Source organism: Euleptes europaea, chromosome 2, assembly GCF_029931775.1.
Source record: "Euleptes europaea isolate rEulEur1 chromosome 2, rEulEur1.hap1, whole genome shotgun sequence".
NCBI lineage: Eukaryota > Metazoa > Chordata > Lepidosauria > Squamata > Sphaerodactylidae > Euleptes > Euleptes europaea.
Genome location: NC_079313.1, coordinates 12,746,076 through 12,765,719, shown reverse-complemented (window position 1 = coordinate 12,765,719; position 19,644 = coordinate 12,746,076). Strand labels below are relative to the sequence as shown.

Below are 19,644 nucleotides of genomic sequence, written 5' to 3'. Positions count from 1 at the left end.
CCTCCTTAATCGATTTCATATTTCCCAAATTGGTGTACATTTGCTATATTGCTTCCAGGATGAAGTTTGCCTGTTGCTGTACAGAGCAGCCCTGGCTCTTTATTTAGTATATCTTTTCTATATTCTAGCAATGTTTAATGGGGTATATTGTTTATATCTGACGACCACTGAAAAAGACATGGTCAAAATGCGTCTAGTCAAGTATTTCTGCTTTGTCTTCTATGGAGATGATTTGTATTTTGTTTTGGTTGTGCATTTCTGATTTGTTTTGGTCCTTTATGTATACAGACAGACTTTGTATTCATTTTTGATAATATATTTATATACAGGCATACCTAGTTTCCCGAAGAGCCCCGTGGCTCAGAGTGGTAAGCTGCAGTACTGCAGTCCAAGCTCTGCTCACAACCTGAGTTCGATCCCAACGGAAGTTGGTTTCAGGTAGCCGGCTCGAGGTTGACTCAGCCTTCCATTCTTCCGAGGTTGGTAAAATGAGTACCCAGCTTGCTGGGGGTAAAGGAAAGACGACTGGGGAAGGCACTGGCAAACCACCCCGTAAACAAAAGTCTGCCTAGTAAACATCAGGATGTGACATCACCCCGTGGGTCAGGAATGACCTGGTGCTTGCACTGGGGACCTTTACCTTTACCTGGAATTGAAGCCGCAGTATCTCCGAGATATGCCTGTATACTGTTTCTCTGCAATTGTTACCCACACCTGCTCCAAGTGGCAGTAGGAGAACATTTTTTAAGCAATGTTGTCTGCGTCCCTACATCACTTCCAGGGAAAACTGAAAAATGACGTAGGGTAACTAGGAATCACCGGAAATTTTTGAGTTCCCATGGCCTCCTTACATCACTCCAGGTTTTTCCCAGCTGTGACGTAGGGAAATAGCCGATGTTACGTGCACACCCACGCCCCCACCCCAACCATCTCAAGTCTCAACAGCTGCCAGGCTCGGCCTGGCAACCCTAGCTGTGTAAAAATGTGCATGCATGAGATACTGCCCATTGTACTGTACTCTACTGTTTGAATGCATGAGAAATACATGAACAGACTCAAGCTGCTCATGAACTGCCTGTCAAAAAACTGGCTCCACGCTGGAGAGCCAGCTTGGTATAATGTTTAAGAGGAGCGGCCTCTAAATCTACAGGCATAAAAACCAACTCTTCTTCTTCTCCCTCCACACAACCAGTGAGCAAAATGCGAGCCAAACCAGTATCTGTTTGAGCAACCCAGTTTCGTAAAGGATAGTTTTATGGATGGCTATTAACCCCGTGGCACAGAGTGGTAAGCTGCAGTACTGCAGTCCAAGCTCTGCTCACGACCTGAGTTCGATCCTGATGGAAGTTGGTTTCAGGTAGCCGGCTCAAGGTTGACTCAGTCTTCCATCCTTCCAAAGCCTGCCTAGTAAACGTCGGGATGTGACGTCACCCCATGGGTCAGGAATGACCCGGTGCTTACACAGGGGACCTTTACCTATTTAATTAACCATGAGGAAATTGAAATTGTTCAAGACTTTCTATTCCTTGGCTCCATCATCAACCAAAAGGGAGACTGCAGCCAAGAAATCTGAAGGAGATTGAGATGGGAAGGGCAGCCATGAAGGAGCTAGAAAAGATTCTGAAGTGTAAGGATGTCTCACTAGCAACCAAGATCAGGTTAATTCATGCCATCATATTCCCTATTACTATGTATGGGTGTGAAAGCTGGACAATAAAGAAAGCTGATGGAAAGAAAGTAGATTCCTTTGAAATGTGGTGTTGGAGGAGAGTGTTACGGATACCCTGGACTTCCAAAAAAACCAATCAGTGGGTTATAGATCAAATCAAACCTGAACTGACCCAGAAGCTACAATGACTAAACTGAGGCTGTCGTACTTTGGTCACATGAGAAGACAAGAGTCACTGGAAAAGACAATCATGCTAGGAAAAGTTGAAGGCAGCAGGAAAAGAGGAAGACCCAACAAGAGATGGATTGACTCAATAAAGGAAGCCACAGCCATCAGTTTGTAAGATCTGAGTAAGGCTGTTAAGGGTAGGACGTTTTGGAGGACATTGATTCATAGGGTCGCCATGAGTCAAAACCGACTTGAGGGCACTTAACACACTCATTAACCCTAATGGCTAAATGGACTTTCTCCCCTAGCACAGCACTCATGCTAGCCTTGCTGATAGGCCTTCTAGGGGTGTCTGGTCGGCCACTGTATGAAGCACAATGCTGAACTAGATCGTCTGCGGGTCTGATCCCACAGGACTCTTCTGATAGCCATTTCCAGGAGAGATGTGAATCAGTGGGACATGAGTACGTCTCACACATCCCCAGCTGTGTTGTGGTTCAGCCAGCTTTCGCATCAGTCTCGATCACGGCATCTCTTCCTGAAAGGAGATGTTCCCCGGGGGCTTATTTGGCACTTGTGGTTTGGTTTCATGTGGTAATGGAAAGAGAAAGCCTTGCTCGTGTTTTTTAAGAGTTCTCGTTGGCAACAGGGTAGGCTTTGGATGGCAACAGAGGGACAGCCTGTAACTTCTGATCATTGCCACGGTGGGAACCAAAGCAGAGTGTTCTTAGGAACTCTGCCCTTCAAGGGAGAAAGAGGAAAAGAAGAAGAAGAAGAGTTGGTTTTTATATGCCGACTTTCTCTACCACTTAAGGAAGAATCAAACCCCACAATAGACCCCCTGCGAGGTAGGTGGGGCTGGGAGAGCTCTAAGAGAGCTGTGACGAGCCCAAGGTCACCCAGTTGGCTTTGTGTGTAGGAGCGGGGAAACAAATCCAGTTCACCAGATTAGCGTCCGCTGCCCATGTGGAGGAGTGGGGAATCAAACCCGGTTCTCTGGGTCAGACTCCACCGCTCTTAACCACTACACCACGCTGGCTCTCAGAGGGGAAATCCTGGAACTGAGGGGAAATCCTGGAACTGAGAGACCAGCATTGTCTCTTAGCAGGAATGTTCATTGGCCCTCAAACCCCAGGTTTCAGGTTCATATGACTTGGAACGCGCATCCCGTTATCTCTCATCTATAACTGCAGTAGCTCTGTCTAAAGTTACACACGCAGCTGAATGAGATGTGAATCCTTCTTTCTTGCGCGTTGCCCACGGGCACAGATAAAACACTGCAAAAAAAAGCCCTCATAAGAACATAAGAAAAGCCCTGCTGGATCAGACCAAGGTCCATCAAGTCCAGCAGTCTGCCCACACAGTGGCCAATCAGGTGCCTCTAGGAAGCCCCCAAACAAGACGACTGCAGCAGCACCATCCTGCCTGTGTTCCACAGCACCCAAGATAATAGGCATGCTCCTCTGATACTAGAGAGAATAGGTATGCATCATGACTAATATCCATTGTGATTAGTAGCGATGAATACCTCTCTCCTCCATGAACATGTCCACTCCCCTCTTAAAGCCTTCCAACTTGGCAGCCACCACCACATCCTGGGGCAGGGAGTTCCACAATTTAACTATGCGTTGTGTGAAGAAATACTTCCTTTTATCTGTTTTGAATCTCTCACCCTCCAGCTTCAGCAGATGACCCCGCGTTCTAGTATTATGGGAGAAGGAGAAAAACCTCTCCCTGTCCACTCTCTCCAAACCATACATAATTTTATAGACCTCTATCATGTCTCTCCAAAGCCGCCTTCTTTCCAAGCTAAACAGCCCTAAGCGTTTTAACCGCTCCTCATGGTGTGATTGTCTTGAGAGTTTTCAGTGTGTCGCGTTTTCTGAATGGGTAGGAATGTGTGGGCACATAGGGCTGCCAACCTCCAGGTGGTACAACAAAAAGAATTGGCCTGCTGTTAGGAAGGTAGAATCAAAGAACAGCAGTGAAGAACGTGCTAACACAATATTTAGAAAATTTTAAACATGTGTCATATAAGACATCCGCAATCACACAGCAAAGTTCCTTGTACCTAATACACAACAAGAAATGTTCCAATCAACATGAGAACAGGCGACGTAGCAGTCCATGTTGAATCCTGATGAAGACTCTGTTGAAACAGGGTTGTACCTGGATCCCTGTCTAGTCCATTTGGAGGGTTCACAGTATTTACAGTTCATCGTTACAAGGAACCTTTGGGAGCCAGCATGGTGTAGTGGTTAAGAGCGGTGGTTTGGAGCGGTAGAGTCTGATCTGGAGAACCGGGTTTGATTCCCCACTCCTCCACATGAGCGGCGGAGGCTAATCTGGGGAACGGGATTTGTTTCCCCGCTCCTACACATGAAGCCAGCCGGGTGACCTTGGGCTGGTCACACTCTCTCAGCCCCACCCACCTCACAGAGGAGGGGAAGGGAAGGTGATTGTAAGCCAGTTTGAGTCTCCCTTAAATGGTCGAGAAAGTTGGCATATAAAAACCAACTCCTCCTCCTCCTCCTCCTCTTCTTCTTCTTCTTTTTCTTTTTCTTCTTCTTCTTCCATCTTTGCACCACGGTCATTGCACCTAGGATTAAAGTCCAGCATTGATTCATTGCACTCCGGGGAGAGCAAGCTGTGTGGACAATGTTCTCATGGAGATATTTGTCTGTGGACTTTTTTTGAGGTTTCTTGTTGTGTATTAGGTACAAGGATATTTGCTGTATGATTGTGGATGTCTTATATTACAATTCCAGAATTAATTTTAGAAATTCTCCTAATTATACTGAAGTTGATGAGGTGTAGAGTGCAGAATGATAAAGGAAAGGGTCAGGGGAAACCCATTCATCCTTCTTCTATTTGTTTTGGAACAAAATTTCAGAACGCTAATGGAACAGGGATAGTCTGTTCATCCCTGTTTCCCAGCACGCCGCACTGCCCCTCTGCTCCTCCATTCCTAAAGGCCTGTGAGAGCCAGTGTGGTATAGTTAAGAGCGGTGGTTTGGAGCGGTGGAGTCTGATCTGGAGAACTGGGTTTGAGTCCCCACTCCTCCACATGAGCGGCGGAGGCTAATCTGGTGAACTGGATTTGTTTCCCCGCGAAGCCAGCTGGGTGACCTTGGGTGAGTTACACTCTCTCAGCCTCACCTACCTCACAGGGTGTTTGTTGTGGGGAGGGGAAGGGAAGGTGATTGTAAGCCAGTCTGAGTCTCCCTGACGCGATAGAGAAAGTCAGCATATAAAAACCAACTCTTCTTCTTGTTAAAAAAAAAAAATTCTCCACTCCAGATCGCTGTTTTTTTAAGACTGCACAAGTTTCCCTTTGTCAACATTTTATTGAGAACCCTTTCTTCACTCAGATGTTGGAATGCTTGTGAATATTCTGTGGCATTCCGACTGCTCTGAAAACATGGGTCATAGGCAGGCAGGTGGCATCTAGTTTTTAGCTGTACTGTGTGTGTGTATGAATGTTTATGCAAGATTTTCAAACATTGCCTTTCAAATGAGAACTCAGTGTGGTTTGGCTGGCGTTCCTTCTGCCTCCTTTCTGGGCGCGTTGCTTTTGATGGATTCCCTCGGCGCACTCTGTCAGGCGCTGGGAATCACGGAGATCCTGCGGGTTTTGCAAAGTGACGTCGTCCCGTTCCAGCTTCTTTGCGGCTTCCTCCTTGGCCCTCGTCCGTGGGCTGTTCCTTCCCCTCTCTCCGCCACTTTCAGAGCCCAAAAAGCATTTCGAGCAAGCACCTTCCAAAATCAACGTTTGCCTTGAATTCGGCCATTGTCTGGAAGCCCAAATGCGGAGTGTTGACTTTTAATTTTTAACAGCAACTTGGAACAAATCGGGAGGTTATTACTCGAAAGAGCCAGAGCCAGAAACAGTGTGCATATAAGATGCGCACAGGCTGTTTGGAGGCGTCACATTTTTTTACAGTGGCAGCAAGACAGAACCTTGGATATCAATGGACATTTGGTGTGAGCTGAGCTTGCTGTAGATGCTTTGGAAATCCTGCGTATCAAATATCACCCCAGATCTTTATATTTCCAAATAACCTGGTCTTGCTTACGAACACATTAGAAAGCCTGCTTTTAAAAATATTTCTGTGAATGCGTGGCGTCCCCCGCTTTATTTTAATTCGCGCACATCTTTTATCCCTTCCAAATCTGACGCTCGTGATACCGAATAACATCAGCAATACCATCTCAGGTTTATCCATCTGCCCGTCCTGTAATGTGAGATATGCCCTCCTGTGCCAATAATGCCTTTCTGCTTCTCAGTGTTAGATAAACAGGTCAGTACTTATGCAAATGCACAAGTCTGGCATTAAAAATCACAATAGTCGTAAACCAGTTTGGGAACATTTAGAAGTCTAGAAGACTCTGTTCTCTGCAAAAAAGAAAAAGAATTTCAAAGGGAGAATCCAACATGAAAGTACAGATTTAGGATTCATTCAAAAGTTCAGTAGTATTTCCTTCCCAAGTTTGAACAAGAATTAGGGATTTCTCACTCACTACAGGTGCTGGTATCTTAGCACCACCCAACTTTTACAGATATTAAAAATCTAGCCTTTACAGGGTCTCTGAACTTTTCTAACTGGATTTTGCTATAATGTCTCTCCCCATCCTCTCCTAGATTAGATCTGATGTTAATCTCATTTTACCTGTCCACCAACAGGGTGGGGGATGGGGGATGGAAAAGTGCCATCAAGTCACAGCTGACCTATGGCCACCCCATAGGGTTTTCAAGGTGGTTTGCCATTGCCTGCCTCTGCATAGCAACTTCCTTGGTGGTCTCCCATCCAAGTACTAACCAGGGCCGACCCTGCTTAGCTTTGGAGATCTGATGAGATCTGGCGAGCCAGTGACGTGTTAGCCTTCCCACCTTTCTGTTGTTTGTAGCTTTATGCATCTGCCTAATGGACAAACGCTCCATGCATCTGATGAAGTGAGCTCTGACTCACAAAAGCATATGCTGGAGACCACTGTGGTCATTTAAGCATGGGCACTTTGACTTACTTTCTCCGCTGGTCCGAATCAGTTTTTCGTTGGGGTTATGCATGAGTTTTCTGTCTCTTAGAGATGACCTCGCATCTAGCCTGCACAACGTCTGGATCTTCCCGATCTTGATGTAACCCAATTCTTCTATCTCCCCTGAGATCAGCCCGGGTCAAATTGTCCCCATGTCCATGCATAAACCAAAGCACAGGAGAGGGGAGCTTGGGGGGGGGGGGGGTTGACTTTTTTCTCACAGTAAGCACTATAGCCAATTACAAAGCAGCGTTTTCAAGGGGCGGGGACTCAGACGCTTCCAGATTTCTGCTGGTGATTCTGCAGTACCCTGGAAATCCCAGGACTTTCTCCAGGGCAAACAAGAACACGCATAGCATTTTTAGGATTCAGAACAGAAAAGTGTGGGCCAAGAGAGCCTCAAACCCCAGGTAAAACTCCCATGCATAAAAGACCTGTGTTAGTCTTTAAGGTGCCATTGGACTAATGTCTCAATTTTTTCTCCACATCAGCAACTAGCATCCACCCTCCCTGTATCCCTGGTTCCAACACTCCGCTGTCTTTTCAAACGCATGTTTCTCTTTCATTCAGGCCTCCAAGGATTCCTCCCCCACCCCCACCCAGGGCATTGCTTATTCGGGGACCCCTTGCAGTAGTTAAGACTCATTGGCTGCTGACTCACCATGCTTTAATTGCTCCTCCTCAGATGTGGACGAGTGTACCAGTATTTCCAGTGTATGCGATGGCGGCGAATGTACCAACACGGCTGGCAGTTACGTCTGTGCCTGCCCACGAGGCTTCATGACCAGCCCGGACGGATCCCGCTGCGTGGGTAAGATGGCAAATCTGTGCCTCACCTGTTCTACCATGAGCTTACCATGTGCTGGGGTGGTGGCAATTGAACTCAGGCACGTTGCTTATCTTGCCCACAATAATGGATTCAAGGCAGCAATAATGGATTCAAGGCAGCCTGGTGAGACCGGGGTAGGGTTGCCAGGTCCCACTTTGCTATCAGCGGGAGGTTTTTGGGGCGGAGCCTGAGGATGAGGGGTTTGGGGAGAGGAGGGACTTCAATGCCATAGAGGTCAGTTGCCAAAGTGGCCATTTTCTCCAGGTGATCTGATCTCTATCGGCTGGAGATCAGTTGTAATAGCAGGAGATCTCCAGCTATTACCTGGAGGTTACAAAGCAAAACAACAATCACCCGGTGCTGTACTGAGAGATACTCAATCAAAATAACAGCACACCCAATATTTTATAGCAAACACAAAGTGTATTTAAACAGGAGTGACAAGAATATAAGAATTATCTAACTAGCTAATAACATGCAAAACGTATACAAACAGACACGTGGTACAGAACACGATATTATTTACTATTATATACAATGAACACATGTCCCACAGCACGCTAATATTACAGTCCTACAAATATAGAGTGAAGTAAGCTGTATATAGACTTAACAAGCCTTAAAGACACGGTGAGTATCCTTCGTTGAAAGGTACGCAAATCCCAGGTATTCTTTTGCATTTCACCAAAGAGGCTTCATCAGGATGGTTTCAGGAAATACATAGAGAAATTTTCCTGAAACCATCCTGACCTGTATTCAAGGCGGTTGTGAACCTCTTTAGAGACATGCAAGGCTGATGAAGCCTCTTTGGTGAAACGCAAAAGAATACCTGGGATTTGCGGTCCTGAACAACTTTTCGCTTGTGGGTCCCACCAGACGTTTGGCATTACACTTTTAAGGGATCTATACTCCCCGTGTCTTTAAGGCCTGTTAAGTCTATATATAGCTTACTTCGCTCTATATTTGTAGGACTGTAATATTAGCGTGCTGTGGGACATAAGTGTTAATTGTATATAATTGTAAATAATACCGTGTTCGGTACCACGTGTCTGTTTGTATGCGTTTTGCATGTTATTAGCTAGTTTGATAACTCTTATATTCTTGTCGCTCCTGTTTAAATACACTTTGTGTTTGCTATAAAATATTGTGTGTGTTGTTATTTTGATTGATTACCTGGAGGTTGGCAACCCTAGCAGGGCTTGCAGTCAGAGATGTTCCGCCGGGGCTATGGTTGAGGACAGCAGCGGTATATTATATCATAGCTGACCTCCCTGCCCACCTTCCTGTACTTACATTATTCCATCACTTCTGGTGGGGCCAGATTGCTTCTCCTCCCAACTCACTATAGCCCCAGTGAGTTGTTATATGTTCCAGCTGGTTTTATTGGTGTATCGTTTAATTTTATTAGGGTTTTAATTATGTTTTATGAAATAATGTAATTGTGAATAAGATTGTTAGCCGCCCTGAGCCCGGTCTGACCGGGAAGCGTGCAGTTTATAAATTGAATTAATAATAAAAGTAATAAAGAAAAATTAATGAAAGCTATTAATTAAAATCCATTATTTTAAAACCCAGCCCAACAGAGATGATAAAAATAGACCGCTGGCAGCTTGAAATAACAGTTGCCAGGATAAAATAATATTTTAAAAAATCAATCTCCTAATTAGCAGCTTGAGGGGACAACAACGTTTTGTAGGCAAGAGATTGGCAAGATGGCCCCCCTCCCTAGGGTTGCCAACCTCCAGGTACTAGCTGGAGATCTCCTGCTATTTCTACTGATCTCCAGCCGACAGAGATCAGTTCATCTGGAGAAAATGGCCGCTTTGGCCATTGGCCTCTATGGCATTGAAGTCCCTCCCTTCCCCAAACCCCGCCCACCTCAGGATCCACCCCGAAAACCTGGCAACCCTAACTGTGCCGCCTGCCGACATCTTTACAGGCATCCGCCAAGTGTTTATAGGAAGTGGGTGGGGCCAGTTGTGGCTTTTGCCCAACAAGGCTTCTGATTGGCTACGGGAGATCTGATCGACGATGCAGATTTTTAAAAAACGCTGCTTTGGCAGCAGCTGCTACCACAGCACAAGGATCTTCACTGTGCGACTGTAGGTAAGCTGCAGCCATTTTATGGCACCCATTTTGTGGTTGCAACCCACCTCGCTGTACCATAATAACAAAGGTGCCCGTGGACTCAAAAAGGTTGGGAACCCCTGGCATACACATGCACACACACCACATTTGGGGGACGATGTGGCTCAGTGGCTCAGTGGTAGAGCATGCAGAAGGTCCCAGGTTCAATCCCCGGCATCTACAGTTAAAGGGACCTGGCAAGTAGGTGATGTGAAAGACCTCAGCCTGAGAGCCGTTGGTGGTCTGAGTAGGCAATACTGACCTTGATGGACTGAGGCTCTGATTCAGTATAAGGCAGCTTCATGTGTTCATTGGGGAGGGGCTGTGGCTCAGTTATAGAACATCTGCTTGGCATGCAGAAGGTCCCAGGTTCAATCCCCGGCATCTCCAGTTAAAGGGACTAGGCAAGCAGGTGATGTGAAAGACCTCTGCCTGAGACCCTGGAGAGCCGCTGCCGGTGTGGGTAGACAATACTGTCCTTGATGGACCGAGGGTCTGATTCAGTATAAGGCAGCTTCATGTACATGTGTACATGTGATGCTGTGCTGTTTCCAAGCACGACTTGTGGGCCCATTGTGGAATGTCTTCTTCGAGCAGGATCACAGGAAAACCTCCTTGATCTGGCTTGGGGGAGGAAGTGCAGAGTCGTTGTGGGGCGAAATGTCTGTGGGGATGCTCCACCTCCAGCCAATCTGGGGAGGAGGGAGTGGATCCAAACTCCGCCTTCAAAATGGCAGGACTGAGCTCCACATCCCGCCCCCTTTCAGGTGTGAAGGGAGAAATGGGGGCATTGCTGGGCCACGGCAGGGGGGGGCGGGCTGGCTTGATTATTGGGGCAGAGACAGTAGCAAAAAGCATAGGGATGGAGGGGTGCAGATGACGTCCCTGCCCACCTGTAGACCAGGGGTGTCAAGCTCAATTCTTACGAGGGCCGGATATGACATAAATGTCACTTGGTCGGGCCGGGGTATGCCTCACCAGCCCAGATCGAGAGTGGGGTGGGTGGCTGCCTTGGCTGGCTCATGGGCCAGATAAGAGGAGGGGCTGTGGCTCAGTGGCAGAGCATCTGCTTGGCATGCAAAAGGTCCCAGGTTCAATCCCCGGCATCTCCAGTTAAAAGGACCAGGCAAGTAGGTGATGTGAAAGACCCCTGCCTGAGACCCTGGAGACCTGCTGCCTGTCTGAGTAGACAATACGGACTTTGATGGACCAAGGGTCTGATTTCGGTATAAGGCAGCTTTATGTGTTCATGTGTTCAAGAGCTCTCACGGGGCCGAATCCGGCCCACGGGCCTTATGTTTGACACCCCTGCTGTAAACTCTTCCCTCCTAAGCTGCCACCCCAAAGCAATCTGGGTGCAATGGTTTATATTCTTGGGTCCAGAGGACTGGCTTCCCTTTTCTGCGCTGTGTTTACCCTTGCTCATGTAGAGGCATCTCCATCCATATGGCTAGCTTTGTCAACCTCCAGGAGGTGACTGGAGAACTCCCACTATTACAACTGATCTCCAGGTGACAGAGATCAGTTCCCCTGGAGAAAATGGCCGCTTTGGCAATTGGACTCTATGGCACTGAAGTCCCTCCCCTCCTCCAAACCCACCCTCCTCAGGTTCCACCCCCAAAATCTCCCATGTATTTCTCATCCCGGGGCTGGTGACCCTACACAGGGCCAACTGAATCCATACATTCGGCTACCCTGCACTGAGCTCTTGCACCCCTTAACATCTGTGTTCTGCCACTGAGTGGTGAATTGAATTTTAGCACAAATCAATATGTGCAGTTCAGTCACTGTGACTCAGCCTAACCTACCTGGCAGGGTTGTTGTGATGATAAAATGATGGGGGGGACGGAAGAACCATGCCGCCCTGACCTCTTTGGAGAACGAACAGGATCAACATGAACAGCTGGCTAAGTGGAACTTCCATGTCCGAGGGCAGTGTACCCGTCGCTGGGGGGGCGTTTAGCCTCCATGCCCTGTACATAGGCCTTCTGAGGGCTTTTCTCACTTTTTTTTTTTTTTTAATGTTACGGACAATGAAGCCCTTTCAGGGCTGCCAAAAAAAAAAAGTCCTTGCAAACATTGAGTGAATTTAATTAGAAAGGCCAGCCTTTAAAAATAACTCCGAGCTCCTCAAGGGGGTCGCTTGCCTTGCTGACTGAATCTCCGCTCCACCACGTCATGCGGTGAGCCGTTCCCCTGGAGTGAACATATGTTGTCATTCGTTGGGATGAACAATATTTTTTCTGGCAAGAAAGGCGGCCGCCCCGGTGGGTCCTCGACTTGCATTCCATCTTTTTGAAAGGTTCCTTTGTTCGACAGGCCGGGTCTAAATTCCTCATAGTGCACTGGAGCCATCTTAGACTTCACAGGGTAGAAGATTATTATTATTATTATTTCACAAAATAAAAAACCTCAATATGAATAGCTACCATTAAAAAAAAAAACCACCCTAAGCATTACAAGGAGTATTTTGAGACCTGGATTCTATCACCAGGACCATTTTCCCGCACTCCAAGCAGAAAATAAGTTCAGCTGTGCTTAAGGAAGAAGGTGGTTTCTATCCAACCTTTTCCCTTGAAGCCCACATAAACCACGGGGACACAAAAAAAAACCCAGAAGTAGCATATCCTCAGCTCCCAATTTGCACACGTTAGGAATATTGTATGGAGATCCTGTGCACCTGGCTATTCAGAGGTAGACGGTTTCTGAACATGGAAGCTTCATGAAGCTGTCATAGCTCCTAACTGTTAAATGACTTCTCTGTATGAAGAACCTTGCTGGATCAGTCAAGGTGGCCCATCTAGGCCAGCATCCTGTTTCACACAGCAGCCCCGGGAAGGGCCACAAGCAGAGCAGAGAGGCCAAAGCCTCCCTCTGGTTCTTGCAGCTGGTATTCAGAGGTAGACTGCCTCTGAACATGGAGGTTTCCTTCAGCTATCATAATAATCAGGGGACCTTCCTTTACTTTGTCCTACCCCCTTTGGAAACCCTCTAAATCAAAGGTCCAGAATCACATCTTGTGGCAATGAGACCTGTATGTTTCATTATGCATTACATAACGAAGAACTTTCTTTAGTCTGACCAATTGCATCGGGGGTGGGGTGGAGCCTAATAATAGGGCGTGGCTTATAGCAAAAGCTGGCACCAAGTCAACCTTCGCTCCATATCCTTCCCCTGAAATTGGAGAGGCGGGATATAAATATTTTGAATACATAAGGAAAGGTTGCCCAATCCAAGAGCCTGAAGGGCTGGGGGTTGGGAGCTAGGGGAGGAGCCTGATTGGAACAGGGGCAGGGCCTAGTAACACAGCAGAGGATTTACTTGTTGGATTGCTGGAGGTGGAAAGAGACCATGCGAGTCATGGGAGCAAACGCTTCCAAGCCAAGTTGAAAATAACTCTCCCTGGACTTGTGGCCGTGAGGTTTCCTGTAAATCCTGAGAAAGAGGCTACAATACCTGAAATGTTCAGGTCAAACCACAAGATCTGCCAACCGTATACTGAGACCCGAGGCAGAGAGTAGCCATCAGGACCTATTGCCCCCACTCAATTGACAGGGGGTACCAAATCCTGGAGACAGAGCCATACTGTACAGCCAAAGAACAAGTTTGTATGGGCTGCATCCAGGGATGCCAACTCCAGGTTGGGATATTCCTGGAGATTTAGGGGTGGAGCTTAGGGAGGGTAGCATTTGGAGAGGGGAGGGACCTCAGTGGGGTATAATGCCATAAAAGCCAGCCTCCAAAGCAGCCATTTCCTCCAGGGGAGCTGATTTCTGTTGTCTGGAGATTGGTTGTGATTACGGGAGATCGCAAGGCCCCACCTGGAGGTTGGCAACCATAGCTGCATCACTTATCTAGTCTGTGCCTATGTCTCCCAGGCCTATCAGCTACTACCAATGATTTATTATATGTGGGATCATCTCTCCCCCATGACAATTTCTCTTGTCAGCAAGGGTTTCTGTGGATGCCAACTAGGGTTATAAGAACATAAGAAAAGCCAAGTCCAGCAGTCAGTACACACTGTGGCCAACCAGGTGCCTCGAGGAAGCCCACGAACAAGACGACTGCAGCAGCAGCATCCTGCCTGTGTTACACAGCAGCTAAGGTAATAGGCATGCTCCTCTGATCCTAGAGAGAATAGGTATGCATCAGACTAGTATTCATTTTTACTAGTAGCCATGAATACCTCTCTAGGGCTGTTGAATTAAAAAAAATTCGGTATAGTTCGGATTCGGCTGAATTCGGCCCGTTTAGATTCGGGATATGCCGAAGTCCAAACTCCCCCACTTCGGGTCTGTGTAATTCGGCGGGAATTCAAAGTTAGGGGGAAAAATTCGGCCGAATAAAGCCATTAAAAACACAACCGCGCCTTTCCGCGGCTCTGGGGGGGCATTTTTGGGGATAGAGGTCCCAAACTTTCAGAGGAGCTTCAAAGGACCCTTCTTGCCAGACCCCCCAAGTTTTGTAAAGTTTGGGTCAGGGGGGGCTGAGATATGGGCCCCGAAAGGGGTCCCCCCCACCCTTAATGTGCATCTCTGAGCAGAGCTTGCCGCCCACGCACAAAGCTCCCAGCCCCGACAAACAGCTGATGAGAGCAAGGACAGGGCAGCTGCTAAGAACTTTGCAAAGCAACACAACTGCAAAGCAACACCTTTGCAAACATGCAAAGGGCAGGGCAGGTGTGAAGAATTTTGCAAAACAATACAACTGCAAAGCAACACAAGCACGCAATGCAACACCTTTGCAACAGTGCAAAGCAACACCTGACACCTGGGAGTTTGCAAACCATGGAAAGGGACAGAGGCAGCTAGCTATGCATAATGAGCAGGAGGGGGTGGAATTTCTCCTTTTGCATTGGACTTGGGACCAGGCAGATGCATTCTTTAAGTCACCATTTGCAAACCAGTTTTGAGCAAGCATCAAAATAACCTAACTGATCTTATAAATGAGGGAAAACCTGAAGACATAAAAATGAAGCCCCCCCCCTCAAACCAGGGAGAGAGAGACTGGAGGGGGAACACACACCCCAGGCAGAACCGGCAAAAGCCCCCTTTGGCTTCCCCCCCACCCACAGAAACTGCTCCCTCCCCACACACACACAAACTCTGCTTTCCCCACACACACACACACAGAAAAGAAAAATTACAGATTAAAGCCCCCAAAGGGGTCTTACTGTGGCTGTCTTCTGTTCCATCAGGAGGGGCTGGGAGGCTGGGTAATCCAATATGATTCCATTTGTATCCAATATGAGATCCATATGTATGCATCTCTCGAGGGTGATCCATTCATCCCAATAGGAAAAAGGGGAAAGTCCATATCTCGGGGGACCCTGACCCAATGTTTTCAAAACTTGGGTGGTCTCTTAAGAAGCCTTGTCTGAAGCTCCGCTGAAAGTTTGGGGTCGGCACACCCAAAAATGCGCCCCCTGCAGCCATGGAAAGAGAAAAGAGGGGGAGCCAATATTTCTGCCCCCACTGAACCCATCTTTACAAAACTTGGGTGGTCTCTTAAGAAGGATTGTCTGAAGCTATGATAAAAGTTTGGGGGCTGCACCCCCAAAAAAGCGCCCCCTGCAGCCACGGAAATGGAAAAGGGGGAGAGGAAAAAGGGATGAAGCCCATATCTCGGGACCCCCTCACCCAATGTTTACAAAACTTGGGGGGTCTCTTAAGAAGCCTTGTCTGATGCTCCGCTGAAAGTTTGGGGTCGGCACACCCAAAAATGCGCCCCCTGCAGCCATGGAAAGAAAAAGGGGGGAGCCCATATCTCGGGACCCCCTGACCCAATGTTTACAAAACTTGGGTGGTCTCTTAAGAAGGCTTGTCTGAATATCCCCTGAAAGTTTGGGGTCTGTACCCCAAAAAATGAGCCCCCTGCAGCCACGGAAAGGAGCAAATGTGCACAAGCACCCCCGCACACACACACGAGGATTTCCCTCTCTCTCTCTTTCCCCGGCGGGGCCGCACATCAGCTGATTCCTCCAGTACTCAATCCTGACTGATTGGCTAGAAGAAGACCCAGCTTGGCCACCGATTGGCAGGGGGAGGAGAATGCTGCTTACTGAAGGTTATGCTACTTACTGATGGCCCCGAATTGGCCAGATTTATTCGTGAACTCCCGAACTCGCTGAATTCGGCTCCCCGGTTGCCCGCCATTTTTTAGTTCGGTTCGTCCCGAACTAAAAACCACCGAATCAAGGGAAATTCAGCTGATTTTCAGTTCGGGCCGAACCTAATCAACAGCCCTATACCTCTCTCCTCCATGCACATGTCAACTCCCCTCTTAAAGCCTTCCAAGTTGGCAGCCATCACCATATCCTGGGGCAGGGAGTTCCACAATTTAACTATGTGCTGTGTGAAGAAATACTGCCAACCTCCAGATACTAGCTGGAGATCTCCCGCTATTACAACTGATCTCCAGCCGACAGAGATCAGTTCACCTGGGGAAAATGGCCACTTTGGCAATTGGACTGTATGGCAATGACATACAATGACATCCCCTCCCCAATCCCCGCCTTCCAAGTTGGCAGCCATCACCACATCCTGGGACAGGGAGTTTATAAAAATAAAAAATAAATAACGTGGCAAGAAGTTCCCCATCCCGAAGAGACAGATTCTGCACAGCAAAAGAAGAAATCTGCGTGAACCTTGGGATTTATCCAGAAATTCTCTTTTCCTCCCCTTCCACTGCTGAAAAATAAATCGGAACATGCTTTGCTAACCTTGGGCTGTGTCCACAGGGAAATTTATTGTGGGAAACTATCCAAAGGCCTTGGGAGAGGGGGGGAGAGAAATCTGCTCTCCGGCCCCCTCTCCCTGATACCTGCCGTGACAGTTGAGCCAGGAGGCCAAGGGGACGGCCTCAAAGGGGCCTTCTGTCCCTCCCCAGCGCTTCGGCTGGGCGGCATAAGAGGAGCCGAGCCCGCCGGCAGAGCCGAGGGTCCCTGACCTTAATTTTGAAATGAGGATCAACAAACGGCGGGAGGAATTTCGGGGAAGGGAGGGGGGTCTGGCGCCTGCCTTTAATCAAGGCTTGGGATGCCAAGTTAATGAGAACATAAGAACATAACGTAAGAAAGGCCAGGCTGGATCAGACCAAGGTCCATCAAGTCCAACCACTACCTCTGGTAGGGTTGCCAGGTCCCTCTTCGCCACCGGTGTAGAGGTTAGATGGTTGGACCAGGATCTGGGATACCTGAGTTCAAATCCTAACTTTGCCATGAGGCTTAATAGGTAAAGTTTGGGCCACGCACTCACTCAGATTATAACCGACCTCACAGGGTTATTGTAAGAATCAAATAGGGGGGAAGCATGTATGCCAAACTGAGGTCTTTTGAGGAAAGGCTGGATAAAAATAGATTGTACAAACAGATTGCACGTAGAAAACTAGACATCAGGCTTAAGTGTATTTAGCCTAGCCTTCTGCCTGGTATACTAGCTTTGTACATGCAGGGTTTTCTCTACGTTTTCACAATTCTCTCTAACGTGGTACCTTCAGCATCAGTTTTTCCTCTGGTCTTCCCTCAAGCGTGAGAAGCAAGCGGAACGCTGTTCCAAAATACCCTGGAAATCATTTGGTTCAGATGCTCCAGGACTGAGTCCCTCGCCATTTGGGGGAGGGGGGTGGGCTCGTGAAGAATTCCCTCCCAGCCCAGAAAGACCATTAGTCTGAGCAAAACCCTCCTCCTTCGCTCTTTGGGGGGGACGACCCCCTGGGTCTCCCTCCCTTTGATGTCTCCCTCCCCTTCCCCACCCCCCTCCTGGAAAAGAACATTCTAATCAAAAACTTAATTGCTGAGATTTTTCCAATGGAGATTGTACGGAGATTATGAAGCACGGAATTTCTATGGGGTAGGGGGTGGCGAAGACTCACCCAACAGGGCAATTAACTGCAATTATTGTTCATCCGCCTCCTGGCAAACTCTTTTTTGATGCTGGCCAATTTTTTTTTTTAAGCACCCTTGACAAATGAGTAGAATGGTGCCAGAAAAGCCGCTAGAGTTTTTTCATGCACAATTTTTCTTTCTTTTAGTTTGATGTTTTTCTTTTGGTTCCAAGGATCCCACGGTGGTGGAAAGCATTCGTTTGAACTCCCGCCTTCCCCAATTTGCTTACGATAAGAGGATCTTTCTCGGAACATTTCTAGGCATGCTCCGGCTTCTTTCTTTTATTTCATTCATTTGTGTGTGCTGAGTGCCGTCCAGTCGCTTCCGACTCATGGCGACCCTATGAATCAACGTCCTCCAAAACGTCTTATCCTTAGCAGCCTTGCTCAGGTCTTGCAAATTGAGGGCCGTGGCTTCCTTTATAGAGTCCATCCATCTCTTGTTGGGTCTTCCTCTTTTCCTGCTGCCTTCAACTTTCCCTAGCATGATTGTCTTTTTCAGTGACTCTTTTCTTCTCATGATGTGATCAAAGTACGATAGCCTTAGTTTAGTCATTAGAGCTTCTAGGGTCAGTTCAGGCTTGATCTGATCTATAACCCACTGATTTGTTGTTCTTTTTTGGCAGTCCAGGGTATCAGTAACCCTCTCCTCCAACACCACATTTCAAAGGAATCTACTTTCTTCCTATCAGCTTTCTTCAATGTCCAGCTTTCACTCCCATACATAGTAACAGGGAATACGATTAACTTGATCTTTGTGGCCTGTGACACATCCTTACACTTCAGAATCTTTTCTAGCTCCTTCATGGCTGCCCTTCCCAGTCTCAGGGGGTTACCGCACTTATATTCCCAGCGATGTATTAAGGGTTTGAAGACGTTATAAAAAATACTGTTCGCACTTTCTATGTATTGCCACCGATGTATTAAGAATTTGAAAACGTTATAAAAAATACTGTTCGCACTTTGTTTGGCCCCTTTAGCTGTGAAGATGTCTTCCAACCATTTATAAGCCATGGTATCCAAAAACCCTTTTAAAGCGATGTTTTTTATAACGTTTTCAAACTCTTAATACATCGCTGGGAATACAAAGTGCGGTAACCCCCTCAATCTCCTTCAGATTTCTTGGCTGCAGTCCCCCTTTTGGTTGATGGTGGAGCCAAGGAATAGAAAGTCTTGAACAGTCATTCATTTATACCCCACCTTTCTCCCCAGTGGGGGCCCGAAGTGGCTTACATCATTCCTCTCTCCTCCATTGTATTCTCACAACAACCCTGTTAGGTAGGTTAGGCTGAGAGAGGGTGACTAGCCCATGCTCACTCAGCGAGCTTCCATGGCACGAGTGGGGATTCAAACCTGGTTCTCCCAAATACTAGATCTGGACACTTTTGACCACTATACCGTACTGGCTCTTCTTGTGGTGGGTTTGGTGGCTGCCCCTCTAATGGACCTTTTTAGGAATTAGGGTTGCCAACTCCGGCTTCGGAAATTCCTGGGGATTTTGGAGGTGGAGCCTGGGGAGGGCAGGCTCTGGCAAGAGGAGGGGAGGGACCTAGTCATGATGCATACCTATTCTCTCTGGTATCAGAGGAGCATGCCCATTATATTAGGTGCTATGGAGCACAAGCAGGACAATGCTGCTACAGTCGTCTTGTTTGTGGGCTTCCTAGAGGCACCTGGTTGGCTACTGTGTGAACAGATTGCTGGACTCGATGGGCTTTGGTCTGATCCAGAGTGGCTTTTCTTATGAAGGATGGGGCTATCCATGGCTACTAGTCAAAATGAATACTAGTCATGTTGCATACCTATTCTCTCCAGGGTCACAGGAACATGCCTACTTTATTAGGTGCCGTGGAGCACAGGCAGGACAATGCTGCTGCAATCGTCTTGTTTGTGGGCTTCCTAGAGGCACCTGGTTGGCCACTGTGTGAAC

General features: G+C 47.6%; 1 protein-coding gene across 1 annotated transcript in view; it reads left to right on the top strand.

Moving 5' to 3' along the window:
• Positions 1 to 19,644, top strand: part of FBN3 (fibrillin 3) — a 183,004-nt gene that overhangs the window by 49,147 nt on the left and 114,213 nt on the right. Inside the window, exon 8 of the mRNA XM_056867588.1 lies at positions 7,560 to 7,685. Coding sequence (XP_056723566.1) covers positions 7,560 to 7,685 — 126 coding nt within the window. The remainder of the gene's footprint in view (positions 1 to 7,559; positions 7,686 to 19,644) is intronic.